The sequence below is a fragment of the Vulpes vulpes genome, chromosome 8 (assembly GCF_048418805.1).
Source record: "Vulpes vulpes isolate BD-2025 chromosome 8, VulVul3, whole genome shotgun sequence".
NCBI lineage: Eukaryota > Metazoa > Chordata > Mammalia > Carnivora > Canidae > Vulpes > Vulpes vulpes.
Window position 1 is genome coordinate 90,266,570 of NC_132787.1, and position 22,659 is coordinate 90,289,228.

General features: G+C 44.7%; 1 protein-coding gene and 1 pseudogene across 9 annotated transcripts in view; one reads left to right on the plus strand and one right to left on the minus strand.

Moving 5' to 3' along the window:
- Positions 1-10,697: 10,697 nt before the first annotated feature.
- Positions 10,698-18,963, minus strand: LOC140593724 (kanadaptin-like; annotated as a pseudogene).
- A 171-nt stretch (positions 18,964-19,134) lies between these two features.
- The window catches only part of LOC140600075 (STAGA complex 65 subunit gamma), a 30,217-nt gene continuing 26,692 nt past the window's right edge, over positions 19,135-22,659 (plus strand). For 4 of the 9 annotated variants that reach the window (XM_072767977.1, XM_072767981.1, XM_072767982.1 and 1 more), the window contains exons 1-3: positions 19,187-19,736; positions 20,230-20,330; positions 20,972-21,580. In XM_072767977.1, coding sequence (XP_072624078.1) covers positions 21,168-21,580 — 413 coding nt within the window. In that variant the 5' untranslated portion in view covers positions 19,187-19,736; positions 20,230-20,330; positions 20,972-21,167. Of the gene's footprint in view, positions 19,737-20,229; positions 20,331-20,971; positions 21,581-22,659 lie in introns of all 9 variants that reach the window. The other 5 variants (XM_072718781.1, XM_072767979.1, XM_072767978.1 and 2 more) reach the window with 5 other exon arrangements.

Sequence of the window (22,659 nt, forward strand, 5' to 3'; positions counted from 1 at the left end):
GTCATATGTTCCCAAATCACAAATTAGAATACAGAGTCAAATACATTTAAGAAAGCTTGGATATCTTAAGTAAACACTCTCAGAAAAATGTGATACATATAATTTCCTACTCCAAGGCTTAACCCATTTCTTAGTTGCTATAGCACTGAAACAGAGAAGAGATGTCACGTAGGGAAATTAAATAATCTCAGAGGATCACACTACCCCAGAATCAGGGTCTCATTTTCTAGAACATTTATTATATCATTACACCCAGAGCTACCTGGATTTTCTATGCTAATTCACTGTAAACAAAATTTACAAGGAATCGACCTATGCTATAATAAAGATAAATAAAACTGGCCAGGGTATTTTTTCTTATACCAATGTTAATCTGGAAAAACAATTCAATTAAATAACTGTTGAATAGCAGGCACTGTTTTTGAAAACAACAATTATGGTTCTCACTTTATAGAATTTTCAGTCTATTGGTGCAGCCAAAGTAATATTCTCAGAAAGCCCATCAACAAGGAAATGGCTAAATAACATATGGCCTGTTGATCTAAGGTTAGGGCCAGAGTTACAGTTTTGGTTCTTAGAATACGTTTGCACGGTTTGACAAGGACTTTTTAAAAAAGATTTTATTTTTTTATTTTTTAAAGATTTTATTCATTTATTCATAGAGATACACACACAGAGAGAGAGAGAGAGAGAGGCAGAGACACAGGCAGAGGGAGAAGCAGGCTCCATGCAGGAAGCTCGACGCGGGACTCGATTCCGGGTCTCCAGGACCACGCCCTGGACCGAAGGCGGCGCTAAACCGCTGAGCCACCCGGGCTCCCCAAAGATTTTAATTATTAACTTGTTTATTGAGAAAGAGAGAAAGAGAGAGATCAAAAGCGGTGGAGGGGAGGAGTGGCAGAGGGAGAGGGAAAAGCAGGCTCCTCACTAAGCAGGGAGCCCAATGCAGGGCTCTATCCCAGGACGCCAGGATCATGACCTGAGCCAAAGGTAGACACTGAAGCACCTGAGCCACCCAGGCACCCCACTTTTTTCTATGCGTATATAAAAATATATATTCTTAGTGTCTTGAATATTTACTCACCATTATGTTTGAGCCATCTATGCTATTTGGTACACCTAGGATTCATTTTTATTATCTCATTACACTGCATAACTTATTTTCCCATTACGATATTGACGGACATTTGGCGTGTTTTCCATGTCTGGCTATTATAAACAATGCTGTTGAAAACATCTTTGTCCATGTATCTTGCTGGATATATATTCCTAGTTCTTTCTGGCAGCGTTCTCAAGCTTTAATATACACCAAAATCACCAGGAGGGTTTATTAAAACACAGACTGCTGGGCTCTCCCCCTAGTATTGCTGATTGAGTAAGTTTGGAGTGGATCTTAGGAATTTGGCATTTCTAAGGAGTTTCCAGGTGCTGCTGATGCTGTTGGACCAAGGACTGCACATTAAGAATCCCTGCTCTAGGGCAGCCCCTGTGGCTCCGCCGCTTAGCGCCGCCTACAGCCCAGGGCATGATCCCTGGAGACCTGGGATTTGTGAATGGCAGTTCTTCCTGCCTCTTTTTCTTTTTCTTTTTTTTTTAACATTTTTTTTAGAGTTATTTCTATTTTTTTTAAATTTACTTATTTATGATAGTCACAGAGACAGAGAGAGAGGCAGAGACACAGGCAGAGGGAGAAGCAGGCTCCATGCACCGGGAGCCCGACGTGGGATTCGATCCCAGGTCTCCAAGATCGCGCCCTGGGGCGAAGGCAGGCGCCAAACCGCTGCGCCACCCAGGGATCCCTTCTTCCTGCCTCTTTTTCACACCAACGTGTGGTATTGTCAGGCTGTTTCATTTTAGCCAATCGGGTATATGTGGTAACGGTATTCCATTGCTTCACTTAAATTTCTCTGGTTACTAATAATTACTAACTTGTGAACACACTTTCATCAGTTAATTGGGCATTTTGTTTTTAAACATAATACTGTATTCTAGCTGCTAATATTTTGTTTAGGATTTTTGTTACCTATTTTCATGAGTGAGGCCATCCTATAATTTTTCTCTCTTGTTCTGTCTTTCTCAGGCTTTTGGTATGAGGGTTGTGCTAGACTCCTGAGTTGGGGAATGTTTTTTTGTCTTTTTCTGTAATGCCCTGAAAAAGTTTGCATCAGACTGGAACTATTTGATCCTTCAACATTTGCTATAATTTGTCGGCAAAGCCATACAGGCCTGGAGGTTTCTTTGAGTGAAGATTTTTGACTAAAGATTTCATTTCCTTGCAGATTACAATGCTATTGAGAATGTGTAAATTTTTTGAATCATCTTTGGTGAGTTATATTTTTTAGTGATTTTTCTTTTTTTTTAGCATTTATTTATTAAAGACACAGAGAGAGAGAGAGAGAGAGAGAGAGAGAGAGAGAGGCAGAGACATAGGCAGAGGGAGAAGCAGGCTCCCTGCAAGAAGCCTGATGCAGGACTCCATCCCAGATCCCAGGATCACGACCTGAGCACAAGGCAGAAGCTCAACCACTCACTGATCCACCCAGGCGTCCCTCTAGTAAGCTTTCTATTTAATCTACACTTTCAAATGTATTGACTTAAAGTTATTCAAGCCCAGTTCTGTCTCCTTGGTTTTATGATATTGGTTATTTGTGTCTTCTTGCTAAAGATATGTCAGTCTTAATTCTTTCAAAGGACCAATTTTCTGTATGTTTGCTTTCTACTTCAATAATTTCTCCCTTTGTCTTTATTATTGCCTTACTTCTACTTTCGTTTTTGCCCCACTTTATTGGGACAGTTCTACTTCCTTTGGATTTATCTTGCTGTTTTATTGCCCTAATTTCTTCAGATAAATGCCTAGATCATTCACTTTTAATCCCTTTTCCCTAACATATGCATTTGAGAGTATAAATTTTCTCCTAAGTACTACTTTAGCTTCATTCCACAAGTCATGATATGTAAAATTTATATCATTCTCTTTCAACTGTTTTCTAATTTCCGTGATGATTTCTCCTTTAATCCATGGGTTATTTGGTAGTTCATTTTAAGTTTCTAAGCACAGGGGGATTTTCTAGTTATCTAACAAAGTTGCACTGTGGCCAGAATGTAGACTTTAATTTCACTCCCTTGAAATATTCTAAGACTTTATTCCCACTTCATGGTCAGTTAAAAAAATTTTTTGCTTAAAAATACAATGTATTCGGCAGGTGTTAAAAATAGTCTCTTCAAGGACACCTCAGTCGGTTAAGCACTGGAATCTTTTGATTTCTGCTCAGGTCAAGATCTCAGGGTCCTGGGATGGAGGCTTTTTTTTTTTTTTTTTTGTAACACAGACTTTATTTATTTTTAAATCTGAAAGTGTCTTAGGAAAAAGTATTACCAAAAAATCAACAGAAACAAGTTATGAAAATATTTGACCAGATTCATCTTTGGTTATTTCTTATTGCGGCTCTGTAAGGACAGACTGTTCCCATAGCTCCAGCCACAGCAGGAGGGGAAGAAAATCAGTCCACGGATAAACCATTTAACCAACTGGGTGTATCACATGTTGACAAGTACATAGAGCAGACCCTGAGGCCTACAAAACCAGCCCCACTCCCAACCACAAGGCTGAAAGTCTTATGGGGCAGAACATTAAGACTCCTTCATAAATATGAAAATAGATTAATTGACTGGAAAAGATCTCTGAATAGGTTAGCTAAGAGCCATGACCACCACGCTGCCTCACCCTTGCATAGAAATGTAGTGCTGTGGTCTGGCCGTGCAGTAAGTGCAAACAGCAATTATTCAAGTGTCTTAAACATACTGGCAAGAAGCTCCCCGGTCTTCAGGTCTGAGAAATAGCCATGCCCTTTATGGCTTCCTGGTTAGCTCCAAGGTTCCATCCAGAAGCTTATATGACCCAGGAAAGGGCAAAAGACAGACCTGGGGTGGGAGAAGAACCTGGGGTATTAGCCCCATCGTGCTCCACCCTCAGCAGGGAGTCTGCTTGGGATTCTTTCTCTCTCTCTCCCTCTGCCCTCCCCTTGCACTCTCTCTCTCAAATAAACAAATCTTTAAAAGAAGTCTCTCCAGAGTTTTCCTTTGGTGGCAAGGGTGGGGGGAGCGTCTCTATGACCATTTGGTCAATTCTGTTCATCTCAGTGTTTTCAAGTCTATATTATTCCTTAACTTTTGTCTGCTTTTTTTCCACTAGTTACTAAGACAAGTATGTAAAATCTTTCAAATGAAAAAAAAAAAAATTAAAAAAAAATCTTTCATAATGATCGTGGGTGTATTTCTCCTTTGAACACGGAGGAATTTTGCTTTATGTATTTTTAAGTGTTATTTAAAATCATTATTTATTCCTGGTGAATTAAATCTTGTATCACTATGAAGACCCTCTTTAACAATACTTTTAGCCTTTACTTCTTTTGTCTGATACTAATATTGCTATAGCAATATTCTCTTGACTGATACTTGCATAGTGTATCTTTTCCCTTTCTTTTACTTACAACTTTTCTACATCTTTTTGTTTTAATGTTGGATAAACAAAATCTAAATATATGCAATGTGCAAGAGACACATCTAAAACAAACAGATTTTATTGGAGCACTGATAGAGTAGGCAGTTAGGTAGACAGAAGCTGGAGGCAAGGATGGTGATAAATGGTTACACATTAGAAGCCTGAAGGGGGCACAGCATCTTGAAGTTGTGGCTTCCAGGACCCCTGGGCTAATAGACCAAGAGCCACAGATGCAGGACAGGCCACTCTCCTCTCCCACCTCTGCTCCAGGGTAACCCCCAGACTCATTATAATGCACTCACGTTGTGTTTTAGCCCTACCCCCAATCCCAAGAGGGAAGGTTGCCCTGACGGTTCTGGGACAAACTTTGTAACGTCAGAAACTAACCTCTCCCAACCTGTGGAAGGAGTCCCTCAAAGGATTGGAAGCCTCCATTAGAGACCACCCCGTACACACACACACACATAAAAAGAAAAGACTCCTGTAACCTTGGGGCAGTTGCCACCGCTCAGCCGGCCCACTCTCCCACCTTGAGGGTTTACTGTCCTTAACAAACTGCTTCCTACTTTCTTCTGTCTTCGTTTTTTAAATTTAAATTCAAGTTAGTTAATATATAGTGTATTATTCATTTCAGGGTGGAGTTTAGTGATTCATCAGTTGCATACAACACCGAGCACTCATTACATCACGGGCCCTTCACCCAGTTACCCACCTCCCTCCCAACTGTCTTTATTAGAGCATTGGATCCTCATGGAAATTGTTCATAGGAAACCCAACAACTGAGACCTCCATTCATACAACACAGACTCTCCCACCCTGAACATCATGTATTCCATTTTCAGTTCCGTTACATGTTCCATTATATTTAATGTCACCACTAAAGCATGAGATTCAAAATTACCCTTTTACTTGGCACTTTCTGTTTCACTCTGTTTTATATTTCTTTTGTTTTTTCTCATTTCTTGCCTTTTTGTTAGATAACTAGGTATTTTTAATGAATTACTCCATTTTTTCCCTTTATTCATTGGAAGATAAACTCTGGTCTTGTTCTTTTAGTGCAAGGATTCACAAATTATGGCCTGTGGGTCAAACCTAACCTGATGCCTGTTTTTTGGTAAATAACAATGTATTCCAGCACAGCCACACTCATTTTGCACATTGTCTATGTCTACTTTGATGCTATGACAGTATGTAGTTAGAGCAAACACCACAGCGGGTCTGCAATGACTAAAATATTTACTATCTAGCCCTTTACAGATAATTTGCAACCCCATCTTTAGTGGATATCCTTTAATATGCAATGTATATATATATTTTTTTAACATACCAAATTCTTAAAACCTCTTTATGGATGATAAATCAAGTCCCTCAAAATCTTTTTTTAAAGATTTATTTATAATTCATGAGAGACCCAGAGAGAGAGGCAGAGACATAGAGGGAGAAGCAGGCTCCCAACAGGGAGCCTGATGCAGGCCTCGATCCCAGAACCCAAGGATCATGAACTGAGCCCAAGGCAGATGCTCAACCACTGAGTCACCCACCCAGGTGTCCCCCTTGGAATATTTTAATTATATTTTCCCCTTCCCGCATAGGCATTATTGTACTCAGGAATTTTATTTTCTTAAGAAACTCTATTTTGGAATCATTTTAGATTCACAGAAAAGTTGCAAAGATAGCGGTGAGTCCATGTATGCCCTTCACTCAGCTTCACCTAACGTTACCGTAGAACGTTGGTACATTTGTTAAATCTATGTGATAACATTGGTACATTTACTTTTAACTAAATGCCAAACTTCATTCAGATTTCACCAATTTTCCCACTAACATTCTTTTTTTTTTTTTGTCTTTCCCAATCGAGGAAATCCCTAGGGTCCAATCGAGGGTCCATGTTGGATTTAGTTGTCATGCCGCCTTAATCTCCTCTGGTCTATGACAGTTTCTCAGTCTTTCCTTGTTTTCTCTGACCGTGACAGTTTTGAGGAGTACTGGCAGGTTCTTAAATTTAGGTTTCTGTTTCCTGTATGCTTAGCCTGAGGTTCTGTGTTTTGGGGGAAAAAAACCACAGAGGTGACATGCCCCTCTCATTACATCACATCAGGTAGTACATGAGATCAGCTGGGTATTGCTAATCTTCATGACCGGGCTAAGGTTGTGCTTGCCAAGTTTCTCCCGTGTGAAGCTCTCATATTTCTCTTTCTATTCTCAGTGCTTGGAAGCAAGCCCCTAAGTGGAGCCTACATTGTGGCTGGAAGGAGTGAGAGGTGGAGTGGGGTGTATCTACACAATGTTGTTGTTTTTTTTAAAGATTTTCTTTATTCATGAGAGACAGAGAGAGAGGGGCAGAGAGAGAAGCAGGCTCCATGCAAGAAGCCCCATGTGGGACTCGATCCTGGGTCTCCAGGACCACTTCCGGAGCTGAAGGCGGCGCTAAACCGCTAAGCCACCTGGGCTGCCCTATCTACACAATGTTATTTGGAATTCTTGTATAGAGAAAATTTGTCTCCTCTTATTTGTTCAATTCTTTTGTTATAGCAGTACAAACTCATGCATACTTATTTTGTACTTTGTGTTTTAGTCCAATACAACATTATTTCTTTTGTTGCTCAAATTGTTCCAACTTTGGCCTTTGGGAGCTCTCTCGGGTTGGCTCCTTTTTCCTTTCAATATGACCCAATCCTTTTGTTTTTATGGATGTTTCTTTACTTTCTGGCCCTACAAGATGCTCCTGCCTCCCCCTCCTGTCTCTTTCTCCCATGACAGAGCAATGTAGTCACTAGTTTACAGGTAAGCCCCAATCTTCTCTCTTCCAGGAAAGAAATATTTTACACTGCCTAGATTCAGTGCCTCAGATTGACCCACCTGTCCAAATTATAGCTGAATTTGGATCTGATATTAGACATTTGCTGTGTTCCATCCCAAGGGGCCACATTGGGGCCCCTTGATCACCGGCCTTACTGTCCCATGTGCCTGGCCCCAGCCTATCTACTATTCAAGACCAACTATGTTATGAAAAGAACAGTTATTTGGAGGAGAGATCCTGGGCTCCAGTTTTTAATATAGTAAGTTTGAAGTATTTGCAATATCCAAATATCTTCCACCCTTACCTCTTACTTGTCTTCAAGCAAATGAGTATAGCAGGAAATTGTTGACTTCGTCTTCCATAATCCAATCTTCTGGGACAAATCCTTCCATCATTTCAGCAGAATTACTGCCTTGTGTTGATAACAGATTACACCTTTCTTACCTCACAAGTTTACGTTCTCCAAAATAATGGTAAATGTTGTCATCCTACCATTTGTCTCTGCATAATTCTAAAAAATCTTTGAATCTCTTTAGCTCTGCCTAGAGGTCAGATTCTACTGACAATGACCTGACTTTCTGATATTGGAACCACAACAGTGTCCGAATATTTCCAAGTTTTCTTTGGATGTTCCCTCACCCTACCTCAACCTCCTTTCTTCCAAAATTTTCCTTGACTCTTGGCCTACCTTATAATATCCCCCCCAAATAATTCTGGCAGCTCTCCGTACCTAGCTTGCTGTTCGAATCAACTTCAACTCTCTCTGTCTTGTGTTGGGATTGTTCCTATGTTCTCATGAATTCCTGGGGGTGGGCATCAGACCTTAGCCATCTTATCTCCTCCATATGCCTGACTGTCTCCAGCACCTACTCCACCTAATTTGTTACACCTGAACATCTTACACAACTGTCCAGCAGTTGAATCAACTGGATAGCATTGCACCATCCAAGTACAAGGCAAAAAACCAAACCAAACCAAACCAAAACAACCTCTGGACTTCTACAGTCCTCCTGCACCCATCCTTGGGGAAATATGACCTTGACCCATATCCATTCCACATGTGGAAGTGGGGCTACTGCACATGCTGGCATCATTGACAGGATCAAGGGGGTACTTTTCCCTCTCCAGTACTAGAAAGCTGGGTATCTCTTCTGCCCTGACCCAGCTGTGATGCCAAGAAGAGAGAGGAATTCACCCAAAGAAAACACAAACAGGAGAGTTCAGGGTAAAAAGAAGCAGAGAGCTTTTGCAGGAAGACCCTTTCTTCACTCTACACATTTTGAGCCGTAGAGTTAGGAAGAGGCGTTTTGGAGGATGAAAAACAAAGGGATGACACTGAGAAGTCAGGGGAGTAGTGGCTGAGGAAAGTGGCATTGCTTAAGGATCTAAGGTCCAATGTAAATGTACAGCAGGAAAAGAGAGCTCAGATAGAGGCTGGAGGCCCACAGGCATTTAGAGAGCACTTACAGCTGCCTTTAAGAAGTGGGTTACTTGGGATCCCTGGGTGGCTCAGTGATTTAGCGGCTGCCTTCCGCCTACGGCAAGATCCTGGAGTCCTGGGATCAAGTAGCACATCAGACTCCCTACATGGAATCCGCTTCTGCCTCTCTCTGTGTGTCTCTAACGAATAAAGAAAATTCAAAAAAAAAAAAAAAGTTGTCTACTCTATGCTCATAAAACTAAAATCTGTTTGGCTGCTTGAAGGCCACTCTAGTGCCTGAAGTTTCCAGAGAGCTTCAGAGGTTTTACGTGTGTGTACTTCTCGGGCACAAGGGGGAGCCAACTCTCTATTATCAGAGATTATTATCCTAAGCACCAAACAGTTGACATGGGTCTCGGATGAGCAAGGTTTGCCTTTGATATATCAAAACAGGTGACAGCTGATGTCTAAAATGGACAGAATGGGGCTTTATTTCTTTTAGATTGTATTTATTTCTTCGAGAGAGAGGAGAGAGAGAGCATGAGCAGGAGTGGGGGAGAGCAGAGGAAGAGGGAGAAGCTGACTCCTCGCTGAGCAGGGAGCCTGACCCAGGGCTCGATCCAGGACCCCAGGATCACGACCTGAGCTGAAGGCAGACACATAACTGACTCAGCCACCCAGGCACCCCCAGTCAGGGGCTTCGGAGTGTTTGTCGCGTCTCACCACCAAAGGCTGTTCAGCACCCCAGAGTTCCTTATGTTCCCCTTACACGCTCGGGCAGGGTCTAACCCCTAGATGTAGTTTTCATTCTACTGAAAAGGAAACTGTCCAGCCTAATTGGGATTCTTTTTCTGGGTGTCCTATGTTGGGGACACAAGTTTTTCCCTCTTCCTCTGGAATTATCTATGTTCCCCGCTCTCCTTGTTTGTGTGATTCTGTGCAGGTGCGCACACACATGAACCTAGCTATTGGAGATGAGGATACGGAGAGGCTGGAATAAGGTCTGGATCAGTGGCCAGTAAAATGGGCTTGGTGGGGAAGAGGGAGGAGTAAAGAAACAAACCAGTTGTTGGGACCAACCATGCCACTCATCTTCTCCCACCTCTAGTTTATTGATTGTGATCTACTGAGTGAGGAAGGTTAACTTTCCAAAACAAGGCATTTCGCTTTATTTCTGAAGTCAGAACATGCCAGTAACAGTGGAGACTGCTAAGAACTTCCCCAAGATAGAGAGGCTCTTTCTCCCTATCCTGGGCTGTGGGTGGCACGGGGACTGGGCCTCTCCTCCCACCACACATGCTGCTAGGCCAACGTGCCTCCGAGGGCCTCACCGCCCAGAAACACCAGTTCACACCAGTTCACAGCAGGGCAGGCTCTAGTGCTTCCAAGGGGTCCACGCTGCGCTTGCGCCCTGGCCCGGTGAGGGCGCTCCTGACAGCCTCACAGACAGAGGGAGCCACAGCCAGGTGCGCCTGCGCCTCAGGGATGGAACACCGGAACAGGAAGCTCAGCAGGGCTATGGGGATCACCTGTGGGGAAGAGGCCAGGACACCTGAAGCAGGAGAGAGTGAGGCCATGGGGAAGGAACCCTGGATGAACCAGAGTGTAGCGTGTGGGAGACAGAAGCCACTAGGTTGGACGCTAGGATAGAAGAGAGTTACCAACACCAGAAATTGTAGTGAGGTGGGTTAAGAACAGAGAGAAGCCTTCACCGGGACCCGAAAACTCCTATTCATCTTTAAGACCCAGTTCGAAGGCCCCCTTCCCCCTCACCAGAACTTGTAGTGAGATGGGTTAAGAACAGAGAGAAGCCTTCACCCGGACCCGAAAATTCCTATTCATCTTTAAGACCCAGTTCGAAGGCCCCCTTCCCCCTTTCCTGACTCCCCTCCTAAACAGAACTGAAGGCTCCAATTCTGCACCCCTCTGACGCCATTCCCACATGTCTGTGCCTCCTGTCACAATCACGTCTCCCTCAGGAACAGGGAGCTTCTTGGCAGAATGTCACTGAGCCTTGTAAACCCAGTACCCAGCAGAATTTCTCCTACACGCAAAGGACTCGCTAAATGTTTGCTGAATGACAAGCTGCCGGCAGGATACCTGTTCCTTCTCGTGTGCAGTCTGGATGTGGACGGAGATCGGAGAAACCCGAATATCATCCGACAGTGGCTGGGGGAAGTGGATCACCTGGAGGAGGGTCTCGATGCACCGAGCCTTGGGCTGTCCAGAGAACCGCTGTGGAAGAAGTGGGAAGGTCAGTGCTGGGCTAGGAAGCCAGGGGGAGTGGAGAATGGAGTCGAGGAGGAGAAAGAAGTGGGAGATGGGATAGGTGCATGGGATCCTGAAGACTGGCCATGGAGGCTGTAGAGAATTGGTCCCTATAGGTGATCCCAAACTCACAGTCCCCAGGTGTGAAGAAAAAGGGTTAGTGGTGGGTTTTGATTGGCTAGGTTAAACTGAAGGATTTTTTAAAGATTTTATGTATTTATTTATTCATGAGAGATACAGAGAGAAAAGCGGAGACATAGGCAGAGGGAGAAGCAGGCTCCGTGCAGGAAGCCTGATGTGGGACTCGATCCTGGGACCCTGGGATCACGCCCTAAGCCAAAGGCAGATGCTCAACCACTGAGCCACCCAAGCGACCCAAACTGGAGGATTAATAGCAAATTGGTCATACTTTCAGCCAAATTGCCAGCAGCCCCTCCTGGTTTCTTCCTTAACCCCATCCATCTTTTACACCTCTGCCAAGACTGCTCACCTGCCACAGCTGATCCTATTTTGTCACCACCCTTCCCCTCTGCTAGCTCAGCACTGCCCAACAGAAATATTATGTGAGCCACATATGTAATTTAAGATTTTCTAAGTGCTGCATTAAAAAAGAAACAGTTGAGGGGTGCCTAGGTGGCTCAGTTGCTTGGGCATCTGCATCCAGCTCATGTCCTGGGATCCAGTCCTGCATCAGGCTCACCACTCAGTGGGGAGTCTGCCTCTCCCTCTCCATCTGCCTCTGCCTCTTCTACCAGCTCATGCTCTCTCTTCTCGTTCAAATAAATAACAAAATCTTTAAAAAGAGAGAGAGACAGAGAGAAAGAGGGGGAATTAAAAAGAAACAGAGGGCAGCCCTGGTGGCTTCTGTTTTGCACTAGTACATTTGGCCTGGACGTTCCTTGAAATTCTACTGGACTTCGGCAAGGATCATACAGTTAGATACTTCATTGTTCTTTTTTCAATGTAGGTTTTGTCTCTCCTCCACTAGATGAGCCACTCTGGAATGGCAAAGACTGGATCATACCTATCTCTGATTTCCCCTAAACACATCAACCCCAGGAACTAAAAAAACATAAACGCTTTTCTTTTCTTTTCTTTTTATTTAATATTTTAATTTTTTTAAATTTTTTTTTATTTATGATAGTCACAGAGACAGAGAGAGAGAGAGAGAGAGAGGCAGAAACACAGGCAGAGGGAGAAGCAGGCTCCATGCACCGGGAGCCCGACGTGGGACTCGATCCCGGGTCTCCAGGATTGTGCCCTGGGCCAAAGGCAGGTGCCAAACCGCTGCGCCACCCAGGGATCCCCCCTTTTCTTTTCCTGGTTGGTTGGTTCTACTCATTTGAGAAGGTTGTTTTAGGGATGCGGTGGGTGTTCACTAAATGCTCATTGATTGACTGATTCCCTTTATGTAGAGTTCTGAGACTTAGCAAATAAAAATACAGCAAAATAGGAATTTCAAATGAATAATGAAAAATATAGCATTAGTATGCCTCAACTATTGCGCCGGCATTACTTATACTTAAAAAAAAATCCTTTATTTATCTGAAATTCAAATTGAACTCGTGTCTTGCATTTTTACTTGCTAAACCTTGCAACCCTCCTTTCCTGACCATCTGTGGTGCTCTCTGCTCAGCAGCCATTCCTCGTTCTCCTAGTACCAGCACCTTGATCTTCCTCTGGGGAACTATGGCTCTGCCGTTCTGGGCCATGCTGTTTGACTGAGGCTCCCTTCCCACCCTATTCCTCCAGTGCCATCCCATGGGGAGAGCACATGAGCCAGGCCTGGGTAGAGAGCTGCTTTCCCCTGGAGAATAGTGACTGGCTCAGGAATGGCATGTGACCCAAGACAAGCCAGCAAGAGCCCTTCCTGCCAGGCATTCGTGGGAATCACAGGGACAGATAAACTCTCCTTCCACTTGGGTTGCTACCTTGGTGGGATGCTAGGCTGGCACTGCTGGCGGCCAGTTATGCCACCTACTGGAGAAAACCTGCCTGAGAATGAGAGGGACACAGAGGAAAGTAAAGGGCTGACATTCTGGAGCACATTGCTTTGAGTATCTGGATCTAGCTCCCCTGAGACTTCAGTTACATGGGCCGGTCATTTGCCTTGTTTAGCTTAAACCAGTATGAATTAGAGTTCTGTCGCATACTTGTAACTGAAATAATCTTGTCTGATAGTTATAATCTCAGACATTTACCCATGCATGCACATACGCTCCCTAGAGTGAAGGATGAGCCTGATAGGAGGAAATGGAGGTGCAGGAGAAAAGTCAGCCCTTAGCCCCACGTGTCCCCTTATCTCTGTGGCAGTCTAGGCATGAGACCAAGCCCAACACAGCCCCACACAGCCCCGACCCATCATGGCCTACCTGCAGCATGGCCAGCGCCCGCCAGAAGAGCTTAGAGTTGCCGATGTGGAGGTCCAACATGTGGTTTTGGAGGATCTTCCCAAGAAGCACATGGGCCCCTGTGCTCACAGTATTCAGAATCCACTTGGTGCTTAGCTCATGCTGGAACTTCTAAATAGGGCACACATACGGGGGTAACGGAAATTAGAGGAGGGTAGAGCAACAGGGTGAGTAGGGCCCTATTGTCACGTGGGAATCCAGGGATCAAAAAAGAGAGGCCCAAATACAGACGTAATTTGTTTCAGCAGCCCAGAGTTTAGATGTTAGGGTAGTCCCAGGCAAGCCTGGTGGTGTCACATATTTGTGGTTTTGATCCCTAGGTACACAGATATCTTCTCTGAGTTCTCCCACAGAAGGGTTTTGCGCATATCAGAACTTTCCTTCTGCTCTCCAGGTACCTGATAGGAGGAGTGAAAGTCCTGGGATTCGTTCCATGAAACCAAAGGCCTCTTGGGAGCAAAGATAGTGTCTTATTCTGCTCCAGAGCCCCAATCTTTTTGATAATGGCTGATACATTGTTACTGATCAATACATGTTTGTTGAAAATTAATTCAATTTAACAATTATAACAACCTAATGAAATTCGATTTTCTATCCCCATTTTTACATATGTGGAAATTAGAGGTTAGAAATAAAGTAACTTGAGGGCCTGGGTGGCTCATCAGTTAAGCATCTGACTCTTGATTTTGGCTCAGGTCATGATCTCAAGGTCGTGGGATCAAGCCCTGTGCTGGGCTCCACATTCAGCAGGGACTCTGCTGGACATTTCTTCTCCCTCTGCCCCTCCTCCCACTGCTGATTCTCACTCTTTTCTCTCTCGCTCCCTCTCTCAAATGAATAAACAAATCTTTAAAAAAAAAAAAAAAAGTAAAGTAATTTGAATAAGTTTATAAGTTTATGAGATGCAGAATCAGGACCTAAATTCAGGTCTGATTGGTGATGAGGGCATTTCCTACTTGGCCACAGTCATCTCCTGGGTGAATAAGATAAGGTATGTGAAAGCACACTGAAAACTAAAACGCTGCACAAACACATAGTACTGTGAGTATAAACGCCACCTGTCCTTAGCCCTCATCTCTTGCTCTTATAACATCTATTACTGCGCTTTGCATCTATTACTGTAACAGGAGTCCAGACAAGGAATTGAGAGGATTAATTACTGGGTCCTGGCCAGGCAAGGGAACAGGCTAACACTATTTCTACCTCCTTCTGGCATTCTACAAATAGCAGGTCACACATCCCCCCTTGCAGAGGGTATACTGAAAATACTTAACAAGGGATTGACAAGGACATGAGTACTGTATAAGTACATTTGCAATGATGGGGATGGAGCTAGAGACTATTATTCTAAGTGAAGTAAATCAATCAGAGAAAAATAAATACCATATGATTTCACTCATGTGGAATTTAAGAAACAAAACAAACAAGCAAAGGGAAAAAAGAGAGAGAAGAGAGACAAATCAAGAAACAGACTTTTAACTATAGAGAACAAACTGATGGTCACCAGAGGGGAGGTAGGTGGGGGATGGGTTAAACAGGTGATGGGGATGAAGGAGTGCACTTGCTGTGATGAACACAGGGTGTTGCCTCGAAGTGCTGAATCACTATACTGTACACCTGAAATTTATATGACACTAGATTAACTGACGGGAATGAATGAATGAATGAATGAATGAATGAATTTATTTTTTAATTTTTTTTTTCATGAGAGACATACAGAGAGAGGCAGAGACACAGGCAGAGGGAGAAGCAGGCTCCATGCAGGAAGCCTGATGCGGTCCTTGATTCCGGGACTCCAGGATCATGCCTTGAGCCAAAGGCCAACGCTCAACCGCTGAGCCACCCAGGTGTCTCTACTAACAGGAATTTAAATAAAAACTGAAAAAAAGAAAAAGATATTGTGGCTCATTTGGCTAAAAGAGAAAAACAAAGAGCACGGAAAATCGACCAACCAGAATGAAGCTAGCTGGTATGCAGTACACAGACTGTCCAGCGGGAAAGAGAGCAATCAAATCTGAGTTATATCATTAATGTCACTAACCATTAGATAACCATTTACACCACTATCATTAACACAAAATATTTTAAAAATGGATGCCTGGGTGGCTCAGCACTTGAGCGGCTGCCTTTGCCTCAGGGCATGATCCCTGGGTCCAGGATCAAGTCCTGCATTGGGTTCCCTGCGTGGAGTCTGCTTTTCCCTCTGCCCGTGTCTCTGCCTCTCTCTCTGTTCTCTCATAAATAAATAAGTAAAATCGTTAAAACAAACAAACAAACAAACAAATTTTAAATCATCAATCTCTGCCCTGAAAACCATTCTCAATACTAAGCTTCCTAGGGCTAATTTTCCTTTCCTTCAAGTTCCAGCTCAAGACACATCTGTTTGTAAACTTAAAAACATTCTCAAATTTTAAGTCAATGTTGCCCAACAGCAATATGAAAGCCATACATGCAAATTTTTATCTTCAGGGTGCCTGAGTAGCTCAGGTGGTTAAGGATCCAACTCTTGATTTCAGCTCAGATCATGATCTCAGGGTTGTGAACCACAGGGTTGAGCCCTTTGTCCAGTTCCACACACTCAGTGCAGAGTCTGCTTGAGATACTGTTTCTTCTTCTCCCTCTCTCTCTCTGCCTCTGCCCCTCCCCCGGCTCACACCTGTTCTCTCTCTAAATAAATACAATCTTTAAAAAAACTTTTTCAGGGATCCCTGGGTGGCGCAGCAGTTTGGCGCCTGCCTTTGGCCCAGGGCGCGATCCTGGGGACCAGGGATCGAATCCCACGTCGGCCTCCCGGTGCATGGAGCCTGCTTCTCCCTCTGCCTGTGTCTCTGCCTCTCTCTCTTTCTGTGTGTGACTATCATAAATAAATTAAAAAAAAAAAAAACAACTTTTTCAGTTTCTAGTAGCCACATTAAAAAGGAGAATCAGGGCAGCCTGGGTGGCTCAGTGGTTTGGTGCCGCCTTCAGCCCCGGGCGAGGTCCTGGGGCCCCGGGGTCGGATCCTGTGTCCGGCTCCGTGCATGGAGCCTGCTTCTCTCTCTGCTGTGCCTCTGCCTCTCTCTCTCTCTCTCTCTGTGTGTGTGTCTCTAGTGAATAAATAAATAAATCTTTAAAAAAAAAAGGGGGGGGAATCAGGTAAAATTATTACATGTAATCAATATGAAAATATTGGGGGATCCCTGGGTGGCTCAGCGGTTTGGCCCCTGCCTTCAGCCCAGGGTGTGATCCTGGAGTCCCGGGATCGAGTCCCACGTTGGGCTCCTTGCGTGGAGCCTACATCTCCCTCTGCCAATGTCTCTGCCTCTCTCTCTCTCTCTCTCTGTGTGACTATCATAAATAAATAAAAATTAAAAAAAAACTTTTTTATTTTCTAGTAGCCACATTAAAAAGGGGAATCAGGGATCCCTGGGTGGCGCAGCAGTTTAGTGCCTGCCTTTGGCCCAGGGCGCGATCCTGGAGACCCGGGATCGAATCCCACGTCGGGCTCCCGGTGCATGGAGTCTGCTTCTCCCTCTGCCTGTGTCTCTGCCCCCGCCCCCGCCCTGTGACTATCATAAAAAATAAATAAACTGTCATTATAAAAAGATAAAAAAATAAAAAGGGGAATCAGGGAAGCCTGGGTGGCTCAGCAGTTTGGTTGCTGCCTTCAGCCCCGGGCGTTGTCCTGGGGACCTGGGGTCGGATCCTGTGTCGGGCTCCCTGCATGGAACCTGCTTCTCTCTCTGCCTGTGCCTCTACCTCTCTCTCTCTCTCTGTGTGTGTATCTCGAATGAATAAATAAATGAAATCTTAAAAAAAAAAAAATGGGTGGGGGAAATCAGGTAAAACGATTACCGTGTAATCAATATGAAAATAATACGAATATTTTACATTATTTTTTCACAGTAAGCCTTTAAATCTAGTGTGTATTTTAGGTTTATAGTACAAGTCAGTTTGGACTAGTCACACTTCAAGCGTCCAATAACCACATATGGGTAATGGCTACTATACTGGACAGTGCACGTCTAAGTCCTCAGTGATTACTCCCTTCTCTAAACCCTTACTTTAGCATACTTAGAGTTTCTAGCTATTGTTTTACACTTACGAAGTAATTTCATCATATTTATCCAATCTTCCCAACAATACATTAAGATGATCTTCTTTTTATATTCCTAGTTCCTGAATACCCATCCTCCAAACTGCCTGGCATTATAGAAAATTCCATTTATTCTTCTGGTCAAGGGACAAGCTTTCTCTGATCAGCTATTTCACATTTCAGGGAATTTACATACATAAAGTACAAAAAAAATGAGGCACTATCCTACACTGAACATTCCATGGTTTTTGATTGAATGTAGTTCCATCCCCTCCAGTGATGATAATCAAGATCACCGCTGTATGTACATACCACTTGTAATGAATTTACAATATTAGGTTCCGGCAGCAATTTTAATCTCTTACCCATTCCCCAGGTACAGCCCATTTCATCATCTTGACTACTAGTATTTCTCTTCCTTTCGGTGGTGTCCACTTCTTCCTCATCCGAGTCTTCTCCTAACATCTTCTTCTCCAACATCATTTGCTGCTGCTTGCGCAACTCCTTCAGTTGCGTTACCGTCAGCTCGGATTCTGCCTCTCGGTCTTCCTCTGGTCCCTGATGAACCAAGCGAAAGAATTCTTTCAGAGTTCAGGAGTGTTGGAGTCACTTTCAGAAATATGGCAACGGGGACACGTGTCTGCAGAGGAGCCAGATTCCCCCGCTTTGTCCTCGGGGACGGGGAGAACCTGCTTCTTCACAGAAAGCGTAAGCAACTCTGGAACCCAGCCCGTGCACTCCAGAGATTTCAGCATTACCTGGTTCTACTTACCTGAAGAAGAAAGAGCCGGCTGCTGCCTCCAAAGCGAAGGACGTGCCCGACGTGGACGCGACGATAGGTGCGGGGTGGGATGCGGGTTTTGTTAAGAAAAGTGCCGTGGGTGCTTCCCAGATCGTACAGGTAGAAGCCCGGCCCTTGGCCGTCGCATTCTCCTTCGAGGCCGGCCGCCCTGTGCTGCAGCACGGCGTGGTACCGGGACACCGAAGGGTGCTCCAGGCACACGTCGCAGCTAGACAGCCTCCCGAAGAGGCAGCAACTCGTCCCTTTCAAGCTACGGGCGCCAAGGATGGTGCCGCCCTTGAGCGTCTCTAGGCTGTAGGGGGCCGAGGCGGGCCGCCCCACGGCGGCTCCCGGTAAGGGGGAGCCCGGGCCGGGCCGCCAGCTGAAGGAGCCGCTGAGGGGGGCCGCGGCTGCTCCGTCGGTGGACTCCTGGTGTCCCCGCTGTCGGGCTGGACTGGCGGGACGTCGGGCTCCCCGGGGTCGGGCTCTGGCAGCGCCGTGGGCCTTTCCTTCTTTACCTCCTCAGGGTTCGAAGGACTGGTGGCCGGAGCTTTGCCCCGCACAACCGCGGGCACCGGCAGGGTTGGTTTCTTGAAGTCATCACTGAGCTCTTGCAAAGCCAGCGGCTCGGACTGAGAGGGACTATCAGCCATCCTCGGGCGGGTGCACTCTCAAAATCTGTTCCTGGGAAACCTACCCCCGCAGTCTCTAAGTTCCTCTCTCCTCTCCTCTCTCCCTCTCCTCTCTCTCTCTCTCTCAGCTCCCAGCGGCTTCTCTGGGCAGCGATGGCGGAGTTGCTCCTTCACCACCCACACACAACGTTACGAAGAGGGCAACATCACGGGAAGGATAAAACAGTAAAAGGAGACCGAGGTGCTGTGAAAATGGGGACATCTTTAGAGGGTGCAACCTGTCGTAATAGCTTCCTGTGGCATATCCTGCGTGAGGAGAAGCGCTTCCGACAGCCTAGGACCACCCATCACCTAGCCAGCTGTCCCGGGCCTGGCGACCCTCGCCTCAGGCCTTCCCGAGTCTGCAGCCTTCCAGCCCAGCTCCCGTGACGCGGCAGTGAATAGTCGCGCTTCCGTGCCACGGTCTAGGCCCAGACCTCCTCGTCTCCCAGCCGCCGCGGCATCAATGACTCCAGGCCCTTGCGCCTCCTCACCCTGACTGGGAGCTGCCGAGGACCGGGGCTTTCTTTGAACTTACTCTTCGTGTTCTTTTCGGTGAAATCAAGGTTTTATTTTGTTCTGTGTGGTCCCTTCGTTGATCCATTTCTTTGTTCATTTTGTTTTTTTGGAAGCCAGTTATTGAGACTGCATAGTGTAGTGGTTAGGGGCGCAGGCTCTGGAGCCTGTCTTGATTTTCTCCCGCCATCTTTTGTGACGTTGGGCTAGACGGTGGGCCTCAGCTTCCGCCTCTGAAAAATGGGATAGATGTGGAGATTGAATTAAACAGTAAAGACAAAGCCTGGCACATGGTAAGCACTCAATAAATGCCAAATATACTGTGCGCCAGGCACTACAAAGATCATGGGGGTAGGTGGAAGGATAAACTCGACTGAGATAAGTCTTAGTTTCAATCCAGGTATAAATGCTGTGGTGAAGACATGAGAAGTGCTGTGAGAATATAAGGAAGGGAGATTTCCTGGGGAGGCGAGGAGACTGGTGACCTAAACTATACTTAAATACTATCCTTATAAACTCTACTTAAATCGAATACAAGTCTGCCAGGGATGTAGTGCGTGGAGGGGCATTTCTGGCGGAGATCACAACTTAAAGGGTCAACTGCAAATACATGACATGCTCAAGAAACTGAATAGTAATGATGCGGTTAGAACCAGGGTGGAAATTTCCTCCAGGAAGCTCCTTCTTTGTGCTTTCACTGCACCAGGTCTGTGTCTCTAGAACAGCCCTTACCATATACTTTCATATTGAAATGTTCTGTTTATATATTTCTCTCCCTCACCTCAGGTCAGGGATCTTGCAGTGGTGCTTGTCTTCTTCCATAATGTCTGGCATTTGATAAACGTTTGTTGACCTTGAAGAGACATATGGGCAACGACTCCGGAAAGGTGGGTTAAGTCAGATTGCAGATTTTGATGAATGGTAGCTCCAAGACTCCTGGCTGACTTTTTCCAGTAAGCAAAGAGAAGTTGTTAGATGTGAGTTTTAAAAAGATGAAGTCTAGCAGCACTGGAGCATAGATTAGATACAGGGAGATACTGAAGTAAGGGATACCAATTAGGAGGCAGCAGAAATCACTGAGATTCTTCTGTATATATGTCAGAGGTTGAATGCGTAAGGCCATTTAGATTACTGGTCAATAGATTTTTTTCATCGGGACCAGGGAAAAGGTTGCCTGTGTTTGACACACATAGAAGAACCCCCTCTTCCTATCTTTAACTCTACCCCCCACCCCACCCCTTTCTCCTACTGATTCAGGGCGGATGTGTCGAGATACCCTGAGAAATACTCCAGGTCTCATTTGAGGATCTTGCCTTGCAGATTGTTCAGGATTGAGCATGATGGTAGTTCTCGTAATGAGTTAGTGGGGTAATATTGAAAACATGGACACTAGCCCTCCCAATACCATTGCAGCTTTTAGTCTACTAATGACCCAAATTCCACCTGTGGTTCAGTCCAGTAGGAATTGTCATTGTATGTGACTGTGATGAATGGCATCTAACAGTTATGTTTCTCTTAATTTCTTCAGGGAGAACGTCTTTGGTCCTACAGTGTTGCTGACATTGACATTTTCTGAGTGGTCTTGAACAGCCTACTTTCTATGTAAATAACTGGCTAGACTTCACTTTTTTTTACTATAGAAGCCTCTAACGTAGAGATTTAAAAACACTGCTTTTAGGTCACTACTACATTTATCTACAAGGTTCTTCCTTTCTTATTCCAAAATGTTGAGATACTGGGGAGAGATACCCATCTCATCAAGCCAGACCAACAGAAGTTCTTTTGATTTGCTCCCACGGGAGTTCCGTCTAGTGGAAGTCCATGACCCACCACTGCACCAGCCCTCAGCCAACAAGCCCAAGCCCCCTACAATGTTGGACATCCCCTCAGAGCCATGCAGCCTCACCATCCATACTATTCAGCTGATCCAGCACAACCGACGTCTGCGCAATCTCATAGCCACAGCTCAGGCCCAGAGTCAGCAACAGACAGAAGGTGTAAAGACCGAAGAGAGTGAACCTCTTCCCTCTTGCCCTGGGTCACCTCCTCTTCCTGATGACCTCCTGCCTATGGATTGTAAGAATCCCAATGCACCATTCCAGATCCGGCACAGTGACCCAGAGAGTGACTTTTATCGGTAAGACAAGGCTTTGCTATTTCTTTTTTCCAAAAAGTCTTCACAACAGCACTGTTAAGCATGCAGTCCTAATTCCACGAGGAAACTTGAGTATAAGAGTAATCGACATGGCCAAGTTGCTCAGGTAATTGGAAGGAAGTCTAAGACTTGAATCCTGATCTTCCATATCCGGAGTCTGTATCTTTCACTTTTGAGGTAACAAATATTTATTGAGTGTCTATTACATGCCAAACATTTTACTAGGAGCAAGATACTGCACTAGTATATTAAAGAAGCCATGGCCTCAGTCCTCAGAGTTTAGTCTTTCTGTTTGATTTAAAATGCATATTATGGGTTTAGGTTAGTATCCTCAAGTTGAGATTCATGGATTTACTCTCATATTATTAGGAATCCATAAGTTCTATACAAGAATTTTTAAGTTGTGTACCTTGACCCTTGAACCACATGAGTTTAAATTGTGTGGGTCCACTTACATGTGGATGTTTTTACAGTACAGTACTAGAAATGGATTTTCCTTACAATTTTCTTTTTTCTAGCTGACTTATTGTAAGAATACAGTATATTATACATATAAACATACAGAAGAAGTGTTAATCAACTTTATATATCATCACTAAGGCTTCCAGTCAATAGGAGGCTAGTATAAATCATTGGGGTGCCGGGCTGTTTCAGACAGTAGAGCACGTGAAATCTTGATCTTGGGGTCATGAGTTCAAGCTCCATATCGAGTATAGAGATAACTAAAAAAATAAGGTAAAATACGCTTTTAAAAAAAGTTGGCTGTTAATCATTAAGTTTTGGGGAGTCAGAGCTGTTTGTGTATTTTCAGCTGCACAGGGAGTTGGTGCCCCTAACCCCTATGTTGTTCAAGGGTCCAGCTATATTTTCATTGTGATAACATCACTTTAGAAGTCATATAAAAATGTTCTTGATCCTTGCTACTCAAAATCTGGTCTCAGACTAGGAGCATCAACATCACCTGGGAACCTATTATGAATTCAGAGTCTCAGGCCCTACCCAGCCTCCTGAATCAGAATCTTCATTTTAGGGACGTCTGGGTGGCTCAGTGGTTGAGCATC